The 17,603-nt window shown below is 54.5% G+C and overlaps 1 protein-coding gene across 8 annotated transcripts; it reads left to right on the top strand.

Moving 5' to 3' along the window:
- The first annotated feature begins 127 nt into the window (after window positions 1–127).
- On the top strand, window positions 128–16,424 carry CUL7 (cullin 7). Of its 8 annotated transcripts, none has more exons than XM_063812432.1 (26): window positions 128–453; window positions 1,281–1,868; window positions 2,314–2,465; window positions 2,609–3,109; window positions 3,668–3,806; window positions 3,907–4,103; window positions 4,404–4,659; window positions 5,494–5,731; window positions 5,810–5,915; window positions 6,953–7,180; window positions 7,459–7,549; window positions 7,653–7,824; window positions 7,969–8,074; window positions 8,376–8,471; window positions 8,656–8,831; window positions 9,173–9,306; window positions 10,433–10,615; window positions 10,883–10,989; window positions 11,079–11,261; window positions 12,966–13,126; window positions 13,295–13,511; window positions 13,615–13,885; window positions 15,054–15,199; window positions 15,349–15,475; window positions 15,569–15,774; window positions 16,030–16,424. In XM_063812432.1, the coding sequence occupies exons 2-26, from the start codon at window positions 1,289–1,291 to the stop codon at window positions 16,351–16,353; spliced, it is 5,097 nt and encodes a 1,698-aa protein (XP_063668502.1). In that variant the 5' UTR covers window positions 128–453; window positions 1,281–1,288; the 3' UTR covers window positions 16,354–16,424. The 8 variants fall into 8 exon arrangements, with proteins under 8 accessions (XP_063668502.1, XP_063668501.1, XP_063668500.1 ...); XM_063812431.1 differs by having other exon boundaries at window positions 15,557–15,774; XM_063812430.1 differs by having other exon boundaries at window positions 1,281–1,964.
- The last annotated feature ends 1,179 nt before the right edge of the window (window positions 16,425–17,603 follow it).

The raw sequence follows: 17,603 nt of genomic DNA, 5'->3' as shown, positions 1-17,603 counted from the left end.
TTACAAGTAATGGAGCCGGGGATGAAAATAAATGACGTCCGAGGCCTTTTCCAGTTCTGACTTTGGGAAACGGGGAGGGCACTTCCGCAGGAGGGAGGACTAAAGGAAGAGGAAAGGGCGGCGCAAAGAAGGAGGTGCTGCGTCGCCAAGGTGGCATCCTCGGCTCCGCCCCGGCGCTCTCCCAGGGCCCCTAGCTTTCCGCTGGGTCGGGCGGAAATGAGCCGTGGCTTTTGGCTGGCGGAGCCGCTGGCAGGGACCGGGCCCCACCCTGCCCCAGTGGCTGCCGACTCACGCGGGTGCAGCTCTGTTCCGCGGAGGCACGCCCCCTCCCGTCTCTCCGTCTCGACCCCCTCGCGGGGCCCAGGTGGGGCCCAAGTCGCCGCCAGCGTCTGTGCCGCGTCCCTTGCTCTGTGAAGGACAGGCCTCACGCCAGGACCCCGGTGGACTTCTGAGGTGGCCAGAGCCCCACCGCGGCCCCTTGCTTCTCCTTCCCTGCCCACTTGCCCATCGAGCCTCGCGCTCACCCAACCTCGGTCCCCCATCCTACCGTGCCTCGGGGTTCCAGCTTATGGGGCCTAATCCCCTCTCCCCCACCTTACCGCGCGCCCCTGGCTTCTCCAGTCTCCAACCTCGGTCCCCCAAGCCCCTCACCTACCTGGTCTGTGCACCCTGCCCTGGGTCTCGCGGCGCCCCCACCAGCCCTCTTGTTCCAGTTGCTCCAGTCCGAGGCGCCTCCAACCCACCAGTGCCTCCTCCTAGTCCATCGCGCCTTGCCCTCCCACTCCACCACCAGTTCTCAGGTCTCTTAACTCTGCGATCTCGGGACTCTTAACTTGGGTCTCACACTCCCATGCTCCAATCCTTAGAGACAGCACCCCTTTTCACACACACTCACGATCTCCCTCCCAAACATACCCCTCTGGGCTTCACATACCCCATAGGTTGCTGCCTGTTCCAAGGCCTTGGGATTCACTTGTAACTCCAAGGCTGCCCTGCCCCCACTAGTCCGCCCACTGTTCCATACCAACCCACTCCAGGCCACAGGGTCTTGGGGACCTTCCTTTTAGCCCCCAAATTTTGTGTTCTTTCACAACAAACACCCCAGTGTTCTCTGCTTAGGCCTGCCCCCACCCAGCGTGCAGCATGCAACTCCTGGGCCTGGCTTTACCCCACCCCGCCTGACAGCTGTTGCCATTTGCTTCCCCACCTCCTGGATATCTTTGATTTTCTGACCTCTTCTTCCTCTAGCTTGTCTGTTCTCTTTTCCTTGTGTGCTCCAGGTGCCAGGATGGTGGGAGAACTCCGCTACAGGGAATTCAGGGTGCCCCTGGGGCCCGGCTTACATGCCTATCCTGATGAGCTGATCCGCCAGCGCGTGGGCCATGATGGGCATCCTGAGTACCAGATCCGTTGGCTCATCCTGCGGCGTGGCGATGAGGGGGACGGGGGCTCTGGCCAAGTGGACTGCAAGGCTGAGCACATCCTGCTGTGGATGTCCAAGGATGAGATCTATGCCAACTGCCACAAGATGCTGGGCGAGGATGGCCAGGTCATCGGGCCCTCCCAGGAGTCTGCCGGGGAGGTTGGGGCCCTGGACAAATCTGTGCTGGAGGAGATGGAAACCGATGTGAAGTCCCTCATTCAGAGAGCCCTTCGGCAGCTGGAGGAGTGTGTGGGCACCATCCCTTCTGCTCCTCTACTTCACACTGTCCACGTGCTCAGCGCCTATGCCAGCATTGAGCCCCTCACTGGAGTATTCAAGGACCCAAGGGTCCTGGACTTGCTCATGCACATGTTGAGTAGTCCCGATTATCAGATTCGCTGGAGTGCAGGCCGGATGATACAAGCCCTGTCCTCCCATGACGCTGGTGAGGGGCAGTGTGGGGAGGAAGGGAAAGCAGGAGAAGGGCTGGGTCGGCTCAGGGACTCACAGGACACTGTGGCAGGAGCCTCTGATCTCATCAGTACGTAAATGATTCTGTTGCCCTTCTCTTAGAGTTGGAAGAAAAGGAGGTGGGAATGGGAGTGAGGGTGGGGGTTATCTGCCAAAAGAGGAAAGACTATCTTCAAGAACCTCATATTAATTAGTTGCTTTTTATGCAAAGGAAGAATTTAGAGTTTAGACTATTGTAGATCGTGTTTATGTGCGTGTGTGTGTGTATGTGTATAAGTTAGCAAATTTTAGCTTTTGAAGCAAATCAGTTCTTTCTCATTGTGTGGTGGCAAAAGGATTGGATTGAAAGAGTAGAGGGTCTAAGATTTCTAGGAAGGGTGAGATTAGGGAGAAGTTACCAACTGGGGTGTGGGTTACAGGGACCCGGACTCAGATCCTTCTGTCACTGAGCCAACAAGAAGCCATTGAGAAACACCTGGATTTTGACAGCCGCTGTGCTCTGCTAGCACTGTTTGCACAGGCCACGCTCTCTGAACACCCCATGTCTTTCGAGGGCATTCAGCTACCACAGGTAACCTTTGGGGGTGTAAGGTGGGGGGAACTTGTGAACAAGATCTAGGGTCCAGGCCTTTGCACCTATCTGCAGAGGATGGTATGGAGAGAGGGGCTTAAACTGGGACAAGGTGGATATAGGCCAAAGGTTGTATCCCACAGGTCCCAGGAAGGGTGCTCTTCTCCCTGGTGAAGCGGTATTTGCATGTCACCTCGCTCCTGGATCAGCTGAACGACAGTGCTGCGGAGCCAGGAGCCCAGAACACCTCTGCTCCTGAGGAGTTGAGTGGGGAGAGGGGTCAACTGGAGCTGGAGTTCAGTATGGCCATGGGCACCCTGATCTCGGAGCTGGTGCAAGCCATGCGCTGGGACCAGGCCTCAGACAGACCAAGGAGCTCAGCACGGTCCCCCGGTTCCATCTTCCAGCCTCAGCTGGCAGATGTGAGCCCAGGGCTCCCCGCTGCCCAGGCTCAGCCCTCCTTCAGGAGGTCAAGACGTTTTCGCCCTCGTTCGGAGTTCGCAAGTGGCAATACCTATGCCTTGTATGTGCGGGACACACTGCAGCCGGGGATGCGAGTGCGGATGCTGGATGATTATGAGGAGATCAGTGCCGGGGATGAGGGCGAGTTTCGGCAGAGCAACAACGGTGTGCCTCCTGTGCAGGTGAGTGGCACATGGTGGTGGGATACTGTTGGGGGTCTATTTGGGGTAGGGCAGAGCTGGGACTTCTATATGGGGGGCTCCAGCAGGCCACCCAAAGAGAAAGCTTTCGGTAAGATTGGGATGGTGAAAAGAGTCAGTAGTTGAGAGGGGGGCCATTCTGAGAGCTGGCAAAATCTGGGTTTAGGAGGCTGTGAAGTCAAGAAGACTCACACCTGGGAAGAAACTGATATAGCCAGACTCCAAAGGTCAGGGTCAGGGAGATGGAGTGGTGGAGGCCAGAAGGAAGTGTGGGGGCATAAGCCATGAAAGACAGGGTGAGAGGAGAGACAGGCCCATCCCCCAAAGGAGAAGGCATCGTGTGTGTGTGTGTGTGTGTGTGTGTGTGTGTGTGTGTGTGTGTGTGTGTATTCTCCATATGCTGCTGTTTTGTTATGTGGAGGTTTTTCTAAAACCTGGCCAGGTGGTCACCCTGAGGGCTATAAGTCCTCAGTACTGGGCCACAGCCAGTCATTTGTGAGTCCTCCCTTCCCCTTCCCTCTTTCTTTCCCTATCCTCCAGGTATTTTGGGAGTCAACAGGCCGCACCTATTGGGTGCACTGGCACATGCTGGAGATCTTGGGCTTTGAGGAAGACATTGAGGACATGGTTGAGGCTGATGAGTACCAAGGGGCAGTGGCCAGTAGAGTCCTGGGTAGAGGTGAGCTCAGGGAGGAAGCAAGGGTCAGCTCTGAGCAGAGGAATGGTGGTCCTGCTGAGTTGCTAGTGACATCCTTGTGCCCCTTGGCCCATTTTCACAGCCCTGCCTGCCTGGCGCTGGAGGCCCATGACAGAACTCTATGCTGTGCCTTATGTGCTGCCTGAGGATGAGGACACTGAGGAGTGTGAACACCTGACCCTGGCTGAGTGGTGGGAACTCCTCTTCTTCATCAAGAAGCTGGATGGACCTGACCATCAGGAGGTTCTCCAGATCCTCCAGGAGAACCTAGATGGGGAGGTAGAGCCAGCCTGGAGACACTCAGAGGTTGGAGGGCTCTATTGCAAGGGCTGGACTGTATAGAGCATTTGGAAGGCTCAGGATGAAAAGTGGAGGTCAGAGAGTGGAAGGGGCTGCAGAGGAGGGGTCTGGAATTTTCAGAGGTGGGAGGGTGAGCTGTTTGGGAGGAGCCAGCTGCCAGCTGTGAGAGGATCAGGATGGAGGGTATGTGTGCAGAGAGACCCCCACCCCTACCAAGTGCTCCCTGGGGCCTCTGTGTCGGCAGGGCTGTCTGCAGTGAGAGCTTCTCCTTGATGGCAGATTCTGGATGATGAGATCCTAGCTGAACTGGCCGTGCCCATAGAATTGGCCCAGGACTTGCTGCTGACTCTGCCACAGCGACTCAATGACAGTGCCCTCAGGGACCTGATCAACTGCCATGTCTACAAGAAGTATGGGCCTGAAGCCCTAGCAGGGAACCAAGCCTACCCATCCCTTCTAGAAGCCCAAGAAGATGTCCTCCTGCTAGAAGCGCAGGCCCAGGCTAAGGACTCAGAAGATGCAGCCAAAGTGGAAGGTGGGTGCCAGACACAGCAGCTGAGCTGACACACCTTCAGAGCAGTAGCACAGGAGAGATGTCTGTGCTGATTTTTATGCAGTCCTTTCTGGAAGTGATGCCACCTTAGAAGCTGCAACTTAGAGAGAAGCAACAAATGGAGAAGCAGGCATTGTGTTCCCTCAAAGAATGAAGGAGGATGTAAAGTTAGAAAATTGCAAGAGAATTTTGAAGACTTAAAAAAGCCCCCACATTTAGCTTTTTCTCTTGTACAGAAACATATTCCATGCTTTGAAATAAAGGGAAGTGCTCTCCTGTTTTCAGATGAAGCTACTTTGCTATTTTAAGAATATAAAGGCCGGGCATGGTGGCTCACGCCTGTAATCCCAGCACTTTGGAAGGCCAAGGCAGGTGGATCATGAGGTCAGGAGATCGAGATCATCCTGCCTAACATGGTGAAACCCCGTCTCTACTAAAACTACAAAAAAAAAAAATTAGCCGGGCGTGGTGGTGGGCACCTGTAGTCCCAGCTACTGGAGGCTGAGGCAGGAGAATGGCGTGAACCCAGGAGGCGGAGGTTGCAGTGAGCCGAGATCATGCCACTGCACTCCAGCCTGGGTGACAGAGCGAGACTCCGTCTCAAAGAAAAAAAAAAAAAGAATATAAAATTTGTCATGAAGCTGTCTTACAATGACATTCAGAGATTAGATCCCCAAACCTAACTTTTAGGGGGATTAAAAAATTTAAAACATTTTTTAGGAGAAATTAGAGAAAAAGATTGAGAGTTATGAATCTATTTCTGAGCCTTCACATTACTAACAATGGCCAACTCCTGTGACTGTCCCCTTCCTGTAGCAAAAGAACCCCCATCTCAGAGTCCCAACACTCCCCTGCAGCGTCTGGTGGAGGGTTATGGTCCAGCTGGGAAAATCCTCCTGGATCTAGAGCAAGCCCTCAGCTCAGAGGGGACCCAGGAGAACAAGGTCAAGCCACTCCTGCTGCAGCTGCAGCGGCAGCCGCAGCCCTTCCTGGCACTGATGCAGAGCCTGGACACTCCGGAGACTAACAGGACCCTGCACCTGACCGTGCTGAGGTGAGAGCATGGTGACAGGTGGGATCTCTGAGGGCAAAGGGGGTCCATGAGGCTGGCTGCACATTTCTCTGCCCCCAGAATCCTGAAGCAGCTGGTGGACTTCCCCGAGGCACTGCTGCTCCCCTGGCACGAGGCCGTGGATGCCTGCATGGCCTGCCTGCGGTCCCCAAACACTGATCGAGAGGTACCCCTGCCCTGCTCTGGGGAGAGTCTGGGGGAGACGATAAAGGCAGCCACTGGCAAGGCACACCTGCTGGGCAAGGCTCTGGAGGGCGTGATAGAGCCTTTGAGCTCTTGGTTTGAGTTTTGCTTTTAAAATTGAATTTTATTTTTTTTAAATAGGTAATACATTCACATGGTTCACAAATCAAAACGCTCTAACAAGGTATACACTGAGAATTCTTGCTCTCACCCAAATCTCTGTTCTCCCAGTGTCCCCCACACACCCCTTACTGGTAACTACTTGTATTAATTTATGTATCTTTCCCGTGTTCCCTTATGCAAATATAAGCAAACCCAAATGTGTGATCTTGCCACTCTCTTTTTTACACAAAAGGATATGGAGATATTATTACATAAAACATTAAGAGCTTCAATAGCTCCATTTTTGGCTGGGTCTGTGGGAGAAAGGGGGATGAAGGAGGCAGAGGGCCCATCACATACCAGAGTCCCCTGCAAGAGCTACAGAGAAGTCCTGGGCACAGAAGGCTTCAGAAGGGCTCAGAGAACTAGGGTCATGGTGACAGTAGGTATTTGCAGTGTGGCTATATTTTTGTCTGTTACCTAGAATTTACTTTCTAAGGCAGGCTCATTGGGTATACACACACAAACCCAGTCCCTGTCAGCCCCTTCCCAGCCATCCAGGTGTCTGTGCCTGAACATCTCAAAACACAGCCCTACAACTGGTTTTTGGGACAGTAGGGCCTGGATGAAAGAACCCAGGGATGCTCTCTGCAGTTTTTGCCAATATAATCAGCAGCCTAGAACCCTAGAGTAGCAGGGCATCTTGTGCCCTTTTCCATTTTGGTTTGTCTTTGGTTCTCTAACCACCTGGCTCTTGTGTCTCCCCATCCCTGTCTTTTCACTTCCTCACTCTGCCTTGCTCACTGTAGCACCCCCAGCACCCAGTACACAGAGTACACAGTGGGTACCTGCTACTGCAGGTGCCCTTGTGGCCCTCGCCCTGTCTTCATTCATCTCCTCCCTTATGTCCCCACCCAGGTGCTCCAGGAACTGATTTTCTTCCTGCACCGCCTGACCTCAGTGAGCAGGGACTATGCCGTAGTGCTGAATCAGCTGGGAGCAAGAGACGCTATCTCCAAGGCCCTGGAAAAGCACCTGGGAAAGCTGGAGCTGGCTCAGGAGCTGCGGGACATGGTGTTCAAGTGTGAGAAGCATGCCCACCTCTACCGCAAACTCATCACCAACATCCTGGGAGGCTGCATCCAGGTCAGGAGGAAGGGGAGCTTGTGGGCTTAGAGTGGCATCAGAATATGAAACCCAAGCAGTGGCGGGTAAGGGCTGTGTTCCCATGGCTGGGAACAGCAGGTGACTCTAGTGACCCTGGGGCATTTGTTCCCCTTCCCCTCTTCCCCATCTGGGCCTGCTCTGCTGGTGCTGTAGAGGAAGTCCCACTGCTGCATGGTCTCTCCTTCATCCATGTTTCCGTGTGTGTCTCCGTGTTCCTTCTGCCCCTGTGCCCCTTCTCTCTGATGTTGTGGCTGCAGATGGTGCTGGGCCAGATCGAAGACCACAGACGAACCCACCGGCCCATCAACATCCCTTTCTTTGATGTGTTCCTCAGATACCTGTGCCAGGGTTCGTGCCTGTTGCCGTGTTGCTCCACCTCCCCACACCTATGTCTGTTTCCCCTCTACACCCTACCTGGCTGTGACCACCACCCCTTCCCACTTGCCCCCAGGCTCCAGTGTGGAAGTGAAGGAGGACAAGTGCTGGGAGAAGGTGGAGGTGTCCTCCAACCCGCACCGGGCCAGCAAGCTGACGGACCACAACCCCAAGACCTATTGGGAGTCCAACGGCAGCGCCGGCTCCCACTACATCACCCTGCACATGCGCCAGGGCATCCTCATCAGGTAACGCTCCCACGCATGTGCTTTGCCACACACCTATGCTTTCCTGTGACGCCCCTGTGTTTGTTTTGGGGGAAGCACCACCCCCTGGACTTGGCCATGGGCCCTGTCTACAAGTTCCAAATGGTTTTTCCTCCCCACTCCCAGGCAACTGACTCTGCTTGTGGCTAGTGAGGACTCGAGTTACATGCCGGCCCGAGTGGTGGTGTGCGGGGGTGATAGCACTAGCTCTCTTCACACGGAACTCAACTCGGTAGGACCCCAGGGCCATTAGCCATTACTCCACCCCTCACAGGATCTGCCCTCCTGCTTCTATGTGGCCCTATCCTACTTTTTTCTACTCCCACCTGTCTTGAGCCCCACAGAAAGTAGTGTCCTTTATCCCTGTGCTTGTGCCACCAGGCCCTGAACAATGAGGGTGGCATGAGGACAGCTTTGTCAGGACCCTACACATCCCAGGGCTGGGGAAGGGAGGGAAACAGTGAGGGGACTGGAGCCTAGAGCCAACTTGGCTCTGCATATGTGGAGGTGAAGCTTTCTCTGCCCCCTGCCAGGTGAATGTGATGCCCTCTGCCAGCCGGGTGATCCTCCTGGAGAACCTGACCCGCTTCTGGCCCATCATCCAGATCCGCATAAAGCGCTGCCAGCAGGTGGGGCCAGGGATGTGGGGTGTGGCCCTGGGTAGGGGGCTCTGAGCCCCATAAACAGGCAGATCTTGAGCCAGAGGACCAGCCTGGGTCTCGAGCAGCTCCAGGGGTGAGGTTCGAGGGCGTAGCTGACCCCAGCCCATCCCAAGGTGTGGGGCGAGTGAAGATAGTCCTGTGTGTGTTTCAGGGTGGCATTGATACGCGCATTCGGGGGTTAGAGATCCTAGGCCCCAAGCCGACGTTCTGGCCAGTGTTCCGGGAGCAGCTCTGTCGTCACACACGCCTCTTCTACATGGTTCGGGCACAGGCCTGGAGCCAGGACATGGCAGAGGACCGCAGGAGCCTCCTGCACCTGAGTTCTAGGTGTGTGAGAGTGTGCGTGTATGCTTGTGTCTGTGGGAAAGGTAAGGCTATTGCAAATAGCTGGCAGGCAGGGGTCCATAGAAGCTGTGAGATGGAGGTTTAATATGCGTGGGGAGGGGGCTGGAGTTTTCTGAGCTGTGGGAGGGGAAGAAAGGATAAAGAGAAAAGATTTCTCCAGTGGGCTGGGAATGGGATATACCAGTTAGCACAGAGCAGTTCTGAAGTACCAGGGGGCCTTCGGTTTGGGTGCTGGGGTTAGCTGGCAGTCTTAGGAAGGGTGGACACTGAGATAACATATGCTTCAAGCCCCTGACACCTTCCTCCTCCATTCTCACCCCCAGACTCAACGGTGCTCTGCGCCAGGAGCAGAATTTTGCTGACCGCTTCCTCCCTGATGACGAGGCTGCCCAAGCTCTGGGCAAGACCTGCTGGGAGGCCCTGGTCAGCCCCGTGGTGCAGAACATCACCTCCCCTGGTAACCATCCTGACATCTGGACCCATTACTATCTCAGGGCTTGGTTCCACTAATTAGTTCCTTCTTGCTCTACCCTAGAACCACCTGGATTATGTCATGGCCCTTTTGGCACCTGCATTTGTAATCCCAGTGCTGTCTTCTCACAGCCCAGGGGCTGCCCCCTTTCCCATGTCTCTCAAGTGTCAGGGGACACCATAAGTGCAGGAGGTGCCTTGTTACCCACTCCCTTTATCATTCTTCTTCTTCTTTTTTTTTTTTTGAGACAGATTTTCGCTCGTTACCCACGCTGGAGTGCAATGGCATGATCTTGGCTCACTGCAACCTCTGCCTCCCAGATTCAGGCAATTCTCCTGCCTCAGTCTCCCGAGTAGCTGGGATTACAGGCATGCACCACCATGCCTGGCTAATTTTATTTTATTTTATTTTATTTTTTTGAGACAGAGTTTCGCTCTTGTTGCCTAGACTGGAGTGCAATGGCGCAGTCTCGGCTCACTGCAACCTCTGCCTCCAGGGTTCAAGTGATTCTTCTGCCTCACCCTCCCAAATAGCTGGGATTATAGGCATGGGCCACCATGCCCAGCTAATTTTGTATTTTTAGTAGAGATGGGGTTTCTCCATGTTGGTCAGGCTGGTCTCGAACTCCCAATCTCAGGTGATCCACCCGCCTCAGTCTCCCAACGTGCTGGGATTACAGGCATGAGCCACCGCGCCTGACCCACACCTGGCTAATTTTATATTTTTAGTAGAGGTGGGGTTTCTCCATGTTGGTCAGGCTGATCTCGAACTCCCGACCTCAGGTGATCCACCCACCTCAGCCTCCCAAAGTGCTGGGATTATAGGCATGAGCCACCGCGCCTGGCCTTTTCTATTTTTTTATGCTTATTTCTTATTTTTAAAGATGGGGTCCTGCTATGTTGACCAGGCCAGTCTTGAACTCCTGCCTCAAGCGATCCTCTCATCTCAGCCTCCCAAAGTGCTGGGATTACAGGTGTAAACCACCCTACCTGGCCCCCCTTCCTTGTATCATTCCGTCCAGTTGCTCTATCTCCACACTCCTGTTCAGCCCAACCACTCCCACTTCCCTGCAGACATGGCTGTGCCTTGGTTTGTTTATCTCACCCTCTAGATGAGGATGGCATTAGCCCCCTGGGTTGGCTGCTGGACCAGTACCTGGAGTGTCAGGAAGCTGTCTTCAACCCCCAGAGCCGCGGCCCAGCTTTCTTCTCGCGGGTGCGCCGTCTCACTCACCTGCTGGTGCATGTCGAGCCCTGTGAGGCACCCCCTCCTGTGGTGGCCACTCCTCGGCCCAGTGAGTAGTGGAGATTCAGGTGGGGAGCTCTGGTCAGGAGCATTTTCCTGGGCCCCAGGTGTACACCACAGGCTTCTGTCCATCCCCATCCTTCCCCTCCCTATGGGCTCAGCCTGTTCATCTTCCAGGTTTGTGTCACCTCCATCCATGAACATCATTTTGGGTGGCAGCGTGTCAGGAAAGGCCTCAGGGAACCCCCTTGGATGGGGACTTGGGAGTGAAGGGGCTGCACCCTCCTTGCCTCTGCCACTTTCTTGGTCTCTACAGAAGGCAGAAACAGAAGCCATGACTGGAGCTCCTTGGCTACCCGCGGCCTTCCAAGCAGCATCATGAGAAACCTGACGCGCTGTTGGCGGGCTGTGGTGGAGAAGCAGGTGGGCAGGAGCAGGCCTGCGGGAGAGAGGGGACACCATAATGGTGGCATGTTGGGTTGTGTCTTCATGCTCCTGCCCCTTCCTTCCAGGTGAACAATTTTCTGACCTCATCCTGGCGGGATGATGACTTTGTGCCACGCTACTGTGAGCACTTTAATATTCTGCAGAACTCAAGCTCTGAACTGTTTGGGCCTCGGGCAGCCTTCTTGCTGGCGCTGCAAAATGGCTGTGCGGGAGCCTTGCTGAAGCTCCCTTTTCTCAAAGCTGCCCACGTAAGCCTCTACCCTTGCCTCATCCTTGGGTCTCTTCCGACAAACTCTCCCTTCCTCACCTCCTCCAAATGACCCACCCTTCCATTCCCATTCTATGATGAACATATGTTAGTATATAGCCATGTTATAAGAAGTTTAAAAAATTGAAAAAAATAAATAGTGGCCAGGTGTGGTGGCTCATGCCTGTAATCCCAGCACTTTGGGAGGCCGAGGCAGGCAGATCATCTGAGGGCAGGAGTTTGAGGCCAGCCTGGCCAACATGGCCAAACCCCATCTCTACTAAAAATACAAAAATTAGCCAGGCATGGTGGCACATGCCTGTATTCCCAGCTACTTGGGAGGCTGAGGCAGGAGAATCGTTTGAACCCAGGAGGTGGAGGTTGCAGTTGCAGTCAGCCGAGATTGCACCACTGCACTCCAGCCTGCGTGACAGAGCTAGACTCATCTCAAAAACAAAACAAAACAAAAAAACCCCCCACAATTGATGAGCTAAAATGCAAGAAGCACCCTGGAAAGCAGGGTACAGAGCAGCAGGAACATGAGGCTCCTTGTGTAGCCTCCAGTCCTAGTTTATCAGTGACACTGCATCAGGACCATCTTTGTGTATGTAACTTACCTCCTTGTGTCCGTCTTTCTTTCTCTCTCTCTTTCTCCCTTCCTGCCTTCCTTCCTTCCTTCCTTCCTTCCCTCCTTCCCTCCCTCCTTCTCTCCCTCCCTCCCTCCTTCCTTCTCTTTCTCTCTTTCTGTTTCTTTCCTTCTCTCTTTCTTCTTCCTTTTTTTTTTTTTTTTTTGAGACGGAGTCTCGCTCTGTTGCCCAGGCTGGAGTGCAGTGGCTCGATCTCAGCTCACCACAACCTCCGCCTCCCAGGTTCAAGCGATTCTCCTGCCTCAACCTCCCAAGTAGCTGGGATTACAGGCGCATGCTACCACGCCCAGCCAATTTTTGTATTTTTAGTAGAGACGGAGTTTCACCACATTGGTCAGGCTGGTCTCGAACTCCTGACCTCGTGATCCGCCCGCCTCAACCTCCCAAAGTGTTGGGATTACAGGCATGAGCCACCTCTCCCTTCCCTTCCCTTTCCCTTCCCTTCCCCTTCCCTTCCCTTCCCCTTCCCTCCCCTCTTTTCCTCTCCTTTCTTTTTCTTTCTCTCCCTTTCTTTCTTTTTCTTTACTTCTTTCTTAACAGGGTCTTACTCCCTCCCACACTGGGGTGCAGTGGTGCAGTCACAGCTCACTGCAGCCTCAACCTCTTGGGCTCAGGTGGTCCTCTCGGCCTTCTGGGTAGCTGGGACCATAGGCGTGTGCCACCATGCCCAGCTAATTTTTTCGTATTTTTAGAAGAGATGGGGTTTTGCCATGTTGCCCAGGCTGGTCTCCAACTCCTGGGTTCAAGCCATCTGCCTGTCTCAGCCTCCCAAAGTGCTGGAATTACAGGCGTGAACTGCGCCTGGTCTTATTTTCTCATTTTGAATGATTATTATTAGTTTGATTTTTTAGACACAATGTGAAAAGACACTTTCCATAATTGTTAATATTGCTAATTTGTACAATGGTTAATGATCTTATAAAATAGTTGTATGAAAGCACCAACCACCTTAGAAAGCTGCCAGCATTCATATCTACTTTCCAGACCCTCATCCCTCCTCCCCACTCACCTGCTCTGCTCGCTCATTCATGGCTTTCCTGTGCTCTGCCATTGCTCAGGTGAGTGAGCAGTTCGCCCGGCACATTGACCAGCAGATCCAGGGCAGCCGGATCGGTGGAGCCCAGGAAATGGAGAGGCTGGCACAGCTGCAGCAATGCCTGCAAGCTGTCCTGATTTTCTCCGGCTTGGAGATAGCCACCACTTTTGAGCATTATTACCAGTGAGTGTGGACCTAAGGAGCGGGAGCTGGCGGGAGGCAGGATGATGGTGGCAGAGCCAGCTCATGGGCCTGGAAGTCTGGGATAGAGGCAGGCTGGAGCCTTGGAGTGGGAGGCTGGGCCACACTGGTGCCCACACTGAGGCTTGGCCCGGGCTGCATGCACTGCAGGCACTACATGGCGGACCGTCTCCTGGGCGTGGTCTCGAGCTGGCTGGAGGGGGCCGTGCTGGAGCAGATCGGTCCCTGCTTCCCCAACCGCCTCCCCCAGCAGATGTTGCAGAGCCTGAGCACCTCTAAGGAGCTGCAGCGCCAGTTCCACGTCTACCAGCTCCAGCAGCTGGATCAGGAACTCCTAAAGCTGGAGGATACAGAGAAGAAAATACAGGTGAGTGCCTTGGAAGGGATAAGCAAATAAGAGGGTAGGGGGAAGAGGGGCGTGGAGCAGACTGGAGGAGGCCATGGCATCTGGGAACCCTGTGCTCCTTCAGGTGGGCCTTGGGGCCAGTGGCAAGGAGCACAAGAGCGAGAAGGAAGAGGAAGCTGGGGCAGCAGCAGTGGTGGATGTGGCGGAGGGAGAGGAGGAAGAGGAGGAGAATGAGGACCTCTACTATGAAGGGGCAATGCCAGAAGTGTCTGTGCTTGTCCTGTCCCGACACTCCTGGCCTGTTGCCTCAATCTGCCACACACTGAACCCCAGAACCTGCCTGCCCTCCTACCTGAGGGGCACTTTGAACAGATACTCCAACTTCTACAACAAGAGTGAGCAGCCAGGCAGAGGGACTGGGGACTGGGGAGAGGGTGGGCTGCTAGGAAAGGACCTGGGGTTGGGGGCAGACCCTGATGTTGGGAGGCTTGATGTAAAAAGAGATAGTCTTTGGCTGAGCACAGTGCTCATGCCTGTAATCCCAGCGCTTTGGGAGGCCGAGGCAGGCAGATCACTTGAGGTCAGGAGTTCAAGACCAGCCTTGGCCAACATGGTGAAACCTCATCTCTGCTAAAAATACAGAAATTAGCCGGGTGTGGTGGTGCGTGCCTGTAGTCCCAGCTACTCGGGAGGCTGAGGCAGGGGAATCACTTCAACCCACAGGCGGATGTTGCAGTGAGCCGAGATCGTGCCACTGCACTCTAGCCTGGGCGACAGCGAGACTCCATCTCAAAAAAAAAAAAAAAAAAAAAAAGAGTTGGTCTTTTAATTTAAATTTTTAATTTTTGTTTTTATAGATTCAGGGAGAGATAGTCTTTAGGGATAAGAATTCCCTAGGCCATGGGAAAAAGAGTGGTTTTGAGAACAAAGGGCAGGAGCTTGGTGGCTGGGGGTGGCAGGTGCTGTCAGATACCTGATCCCCAGACCATTGCTTTTTCTGTTCTAAAATAAGACCTGGGAATCTCTTTGTGGGTGACGGGGAGGATGGAGGCAGGAGGCACCTGAGGCCACCAGATATGAGTAGGTGTCTGGCTCTTTTCTGGTCAGTCACCTGTCATCCTAAACTCCCCATCGGGGGCTGATCCCTGAGCTGGCAGCAACACAGGAGGGGGAAGAGGCTCAGACCTGTGGTCAGGGAGCCTCCTAATAGGGGAGACATTGTTTCCTGTCATAATATTCCAGCTTGATAAGAGCCCCAGTCCTTCCTCCCTTCATGGTTTTGTCTCCCTAAAAACACATGGGGCAATCCTCGAAGGCACTGATGAGAACCTGCTTGGCACCAGGCTAGGCATAGGATAGCTCCCAGATACCTGAGGCTTGCCATAGAGGCAGGCCCAGAGAAGGCTGAGATCTGGAAGCTTAGACCAGAAGCCCCAGTGTCCATAAATGCTGGGGTCACACGCCTTGCAGAGATAAACAGAGCGTGACCAGCGTGCACCCTCCCTCCAACACCAACTCCCTCCTTTCACCTGCTCTTTGTCTCCCTCCCCCTTCCTGGTCCAGGTCAGAGCCACCCTGCCCTTGAGCGAGGCTCACAGAGGCGACTGCAGTGGACGTGGCTGGGCTGGGCTGAGCTGCAGTTTGGGAACCAGACCCTGCATGTGTCCACCGTGCAGATGTGGCTACTGCTGTATCTCAACGACCTGAAGGTGGCCCAGCCCCGCTGCACCTCTCTCCTGTCTCCCACTTTGTCCCTTGCCTCTCTTCCCGAAACCTTGACTCCCTCTGCTTCTTCCCTCCATCCTCTTCTCTCCACTCCTTGGGGAGGCCCTGAATGTCTCCCATCTGTTCTCTGAAGGCGGTCTCTGTGGAGAGTCTGCTGGCGCTCTCAGGGCTCTCCGCAGACATGCTCAATCAGGCGATTGGGCCCCTCACCTCTTCAAGAGGCCCCCTGGACCTTCACGAGCAAAAGGATATACCAGGAGGTATGCACTTAGGGCCAGAGGGGCCTCTGCTCTGAGGCAGGGCCAGGCTCCTCGTGGGCTCTCCACTGAGTGAGTGATCAGCGTTTATTTCAGGGGTCCTCAAGATTCGAGATGGCAGCAAGGAACCCAGGTCGAGATGGGACATTGTGCGGCTCATCCCACCTCAGACGTACCTGCAAGCTGAGGGTGAAGAGGGCCGGAACTTGGAGAAGAGACGGAATCTTCTGAACTGCCTCATCGTCCGAATCCTCAAGGCCCATGGAGATGAGGGGCTGCACATTGACCAGCTTGTCTGTCTGGTAGGCAGGGGTGGGCACAATGGGTGACAGATCTTTGCTGGGGTTGGGGGAGCAGTCTACAGGACAAGGTGGGTGCACGTGTGGTGAGGCACCTGGTTCACTGTGTAGCCTGTAGGAGTGTGAGGAGTGAGGTCAGGATGTACCTGGTGTCCTTGGGGCATCCTGTCCTAGCAGCTTGTGGTTGGAGTGGAAGCTCAAGCAAGGAGGGGTCAGCTGCCTCTAAACTACCGCTTCTCCCTTCCTCCCCCACACCAGGTGCTGGAGGCTTGGCAGAAGGGCCCGTGTCCTCCCAGGGGTTTGGTCAGCAGCCTTGGTAAGGGGTCTGCCTGCAGCAGCACTGACGTCCTCTCCTGCATCCTACACCTCCTGGGCAAGGGCACGCTGAGACGCCATGACGACCGGCCCCAGGTGCTGTCCTATGCAGTCCCTGTGACTGTCATGGAGCCTCACACTGAGTCCCTGAACCCAGGCTCCTCAGGCCCCAACCCACCCCTCACCTTCCATACCCTACAGATTCGCTCCCGGGGTGTGCCCTATGCCTCCTGCACTGCCACCCAGAGCTTCTCTACCTTCCGGTAGCCCTAGACTTGGGGTCAGGGGAAGGTAGAGCTGGAGCTTTTACAGAAATAAAACCCAAGAGTTTGATTATATGACGTGTGTGTTTGGCGACTGCTAGAGATTTGAGTGGGGAGGTGGGAGGGCTTTCCTTGCTGGTGGAGAAGGAGCCCTTGGCACTGAGGCTGTCGCATGATATGCCAAGGGTCTTCTTAGGGTGAGGATGGTAGACTGGGAGAAAGGCAGAGGGAGTCAGGTGTGACTTAGCACCCCCTCTAGGCAGAGAGATTGAGAGGACCAGGCAGGATGATGGCACTCAGCCCCTTCTCAGAGGGTGTGTGGTCAGAAGTGCTTTCATCTGGCAGGCTGGAGATCCAAGCCCAACTTGGCCACTCACCAGATGGTTTGTAACTTGTGCAGATTATCGAGCAGGGTTTAATTCTCCTTGTTTGTGGAACTGGCCCAGTCACTGTGGGACTGCGACAAGTAACAGGTATGGAAGCATTTGACGTGAATGAAGGCATTGCCAGTGAGTCTCTATTTTGGCCACCATTGCCAACAGTGATTGTGGTTCCTTGGTGCCTTCCCTAAGTAAGACTGACATGATGAAGGTGAGGTCAGTGACCCCTGTGGCCACTGCAGGCACCCAGCAACCTGAATGTGTATTCCATCTGATGGCATAGGCCCAGAAAGAACTGTTCTAGCACAGTTCTTACTTCCACAAGCTCCTCCGTTTTGCCCCTTTCTTCCCCTCCTCTGCCTCCACCCCTTCTCTGTCCTTGCAGAGCTGCACACGCTGTCATCAAACTCCTACCCCTTGATTCTCAAAACGAGGGATTTGGAAGAACAAGAAAAAAAAAAGAAAGAAAAACTCCTACCCCTGCGGGCATGGCGCTATATGCACCTTTAGTCCCAGCTACTCGGGAAGCTGAGGTAGGAGGATCGCTTGAGCCCAGGAGTTCTGGGCTGCAGTGTGCTCTGCCATTTGGGTATCTGCACCAAGTTCAGCAACAATATGGTGAACTCCCAGGAGCGGGGGATCCCAGGTTGCCTAAGAAGGGGTGAACTGGCGGCTGGGCGTGGTGGCTCACGTCTGTAATCCCAGCACTTTGGGAGGTTGAGGTGGGCGGATCACGAGGTCAAGGGATTGAGACCATCCTGGCCAACATGGTGAAACCCCATCTCTACTAAAAATACAAAAATTAGCCGGGTGTGGTGGTGCATGCCTGTAGTCCCAGCTACTTGGGAGGCTGAGGCAGGAGAATTGTTTGAAC

Source organism: Pan troglodytes, chromosome 5 (genome assembly GCF_028858775.2).
Source record: "Pan troglodytes isolate AG18354 chromosome 5, NHGRI_mPanTro3-v2.0_pri, whole genome shotgun sequence".
Lineage (NCBI taxonomy): Eukaryota > Metazoa > Chordata > Mammalia > Primates > Hominidae > Pan > Pan troglodytes.
The sequence above is the reverse complement of the archived record's forward strand: the minus strand, read 5'-3'. Positions and strand labels throughout refer to the sequence as shown.

What these genes read in the sequence shown, in the direction of transcription:
- CUL7 (XM_016955539.4), top strand. Translation starts at nt 217, where the DNA reads ATGAGCCGTGGCTTTTGGCTGGCGGAGCCGCTGGCAGGGACCGGGCCC. An exon ending in ACGGTGTGCCTCCTGTGCAG is followed by an intron (nt 3,110 to 3,667) that starts GTGAGTGGCACA and finishes CCTATCCTCCAG; the next exon opens with GTATTTTGGGAGTCAACAGG. An exon ending in GCAGAACATCACCTCCCCTG is followed by an intron (nt 9,307 to 10,432) that starts GTAACCATCCTG and finishes CTCACCCTCTAG; the next exon opens with ATGAGGATGGCATTAGCCCC.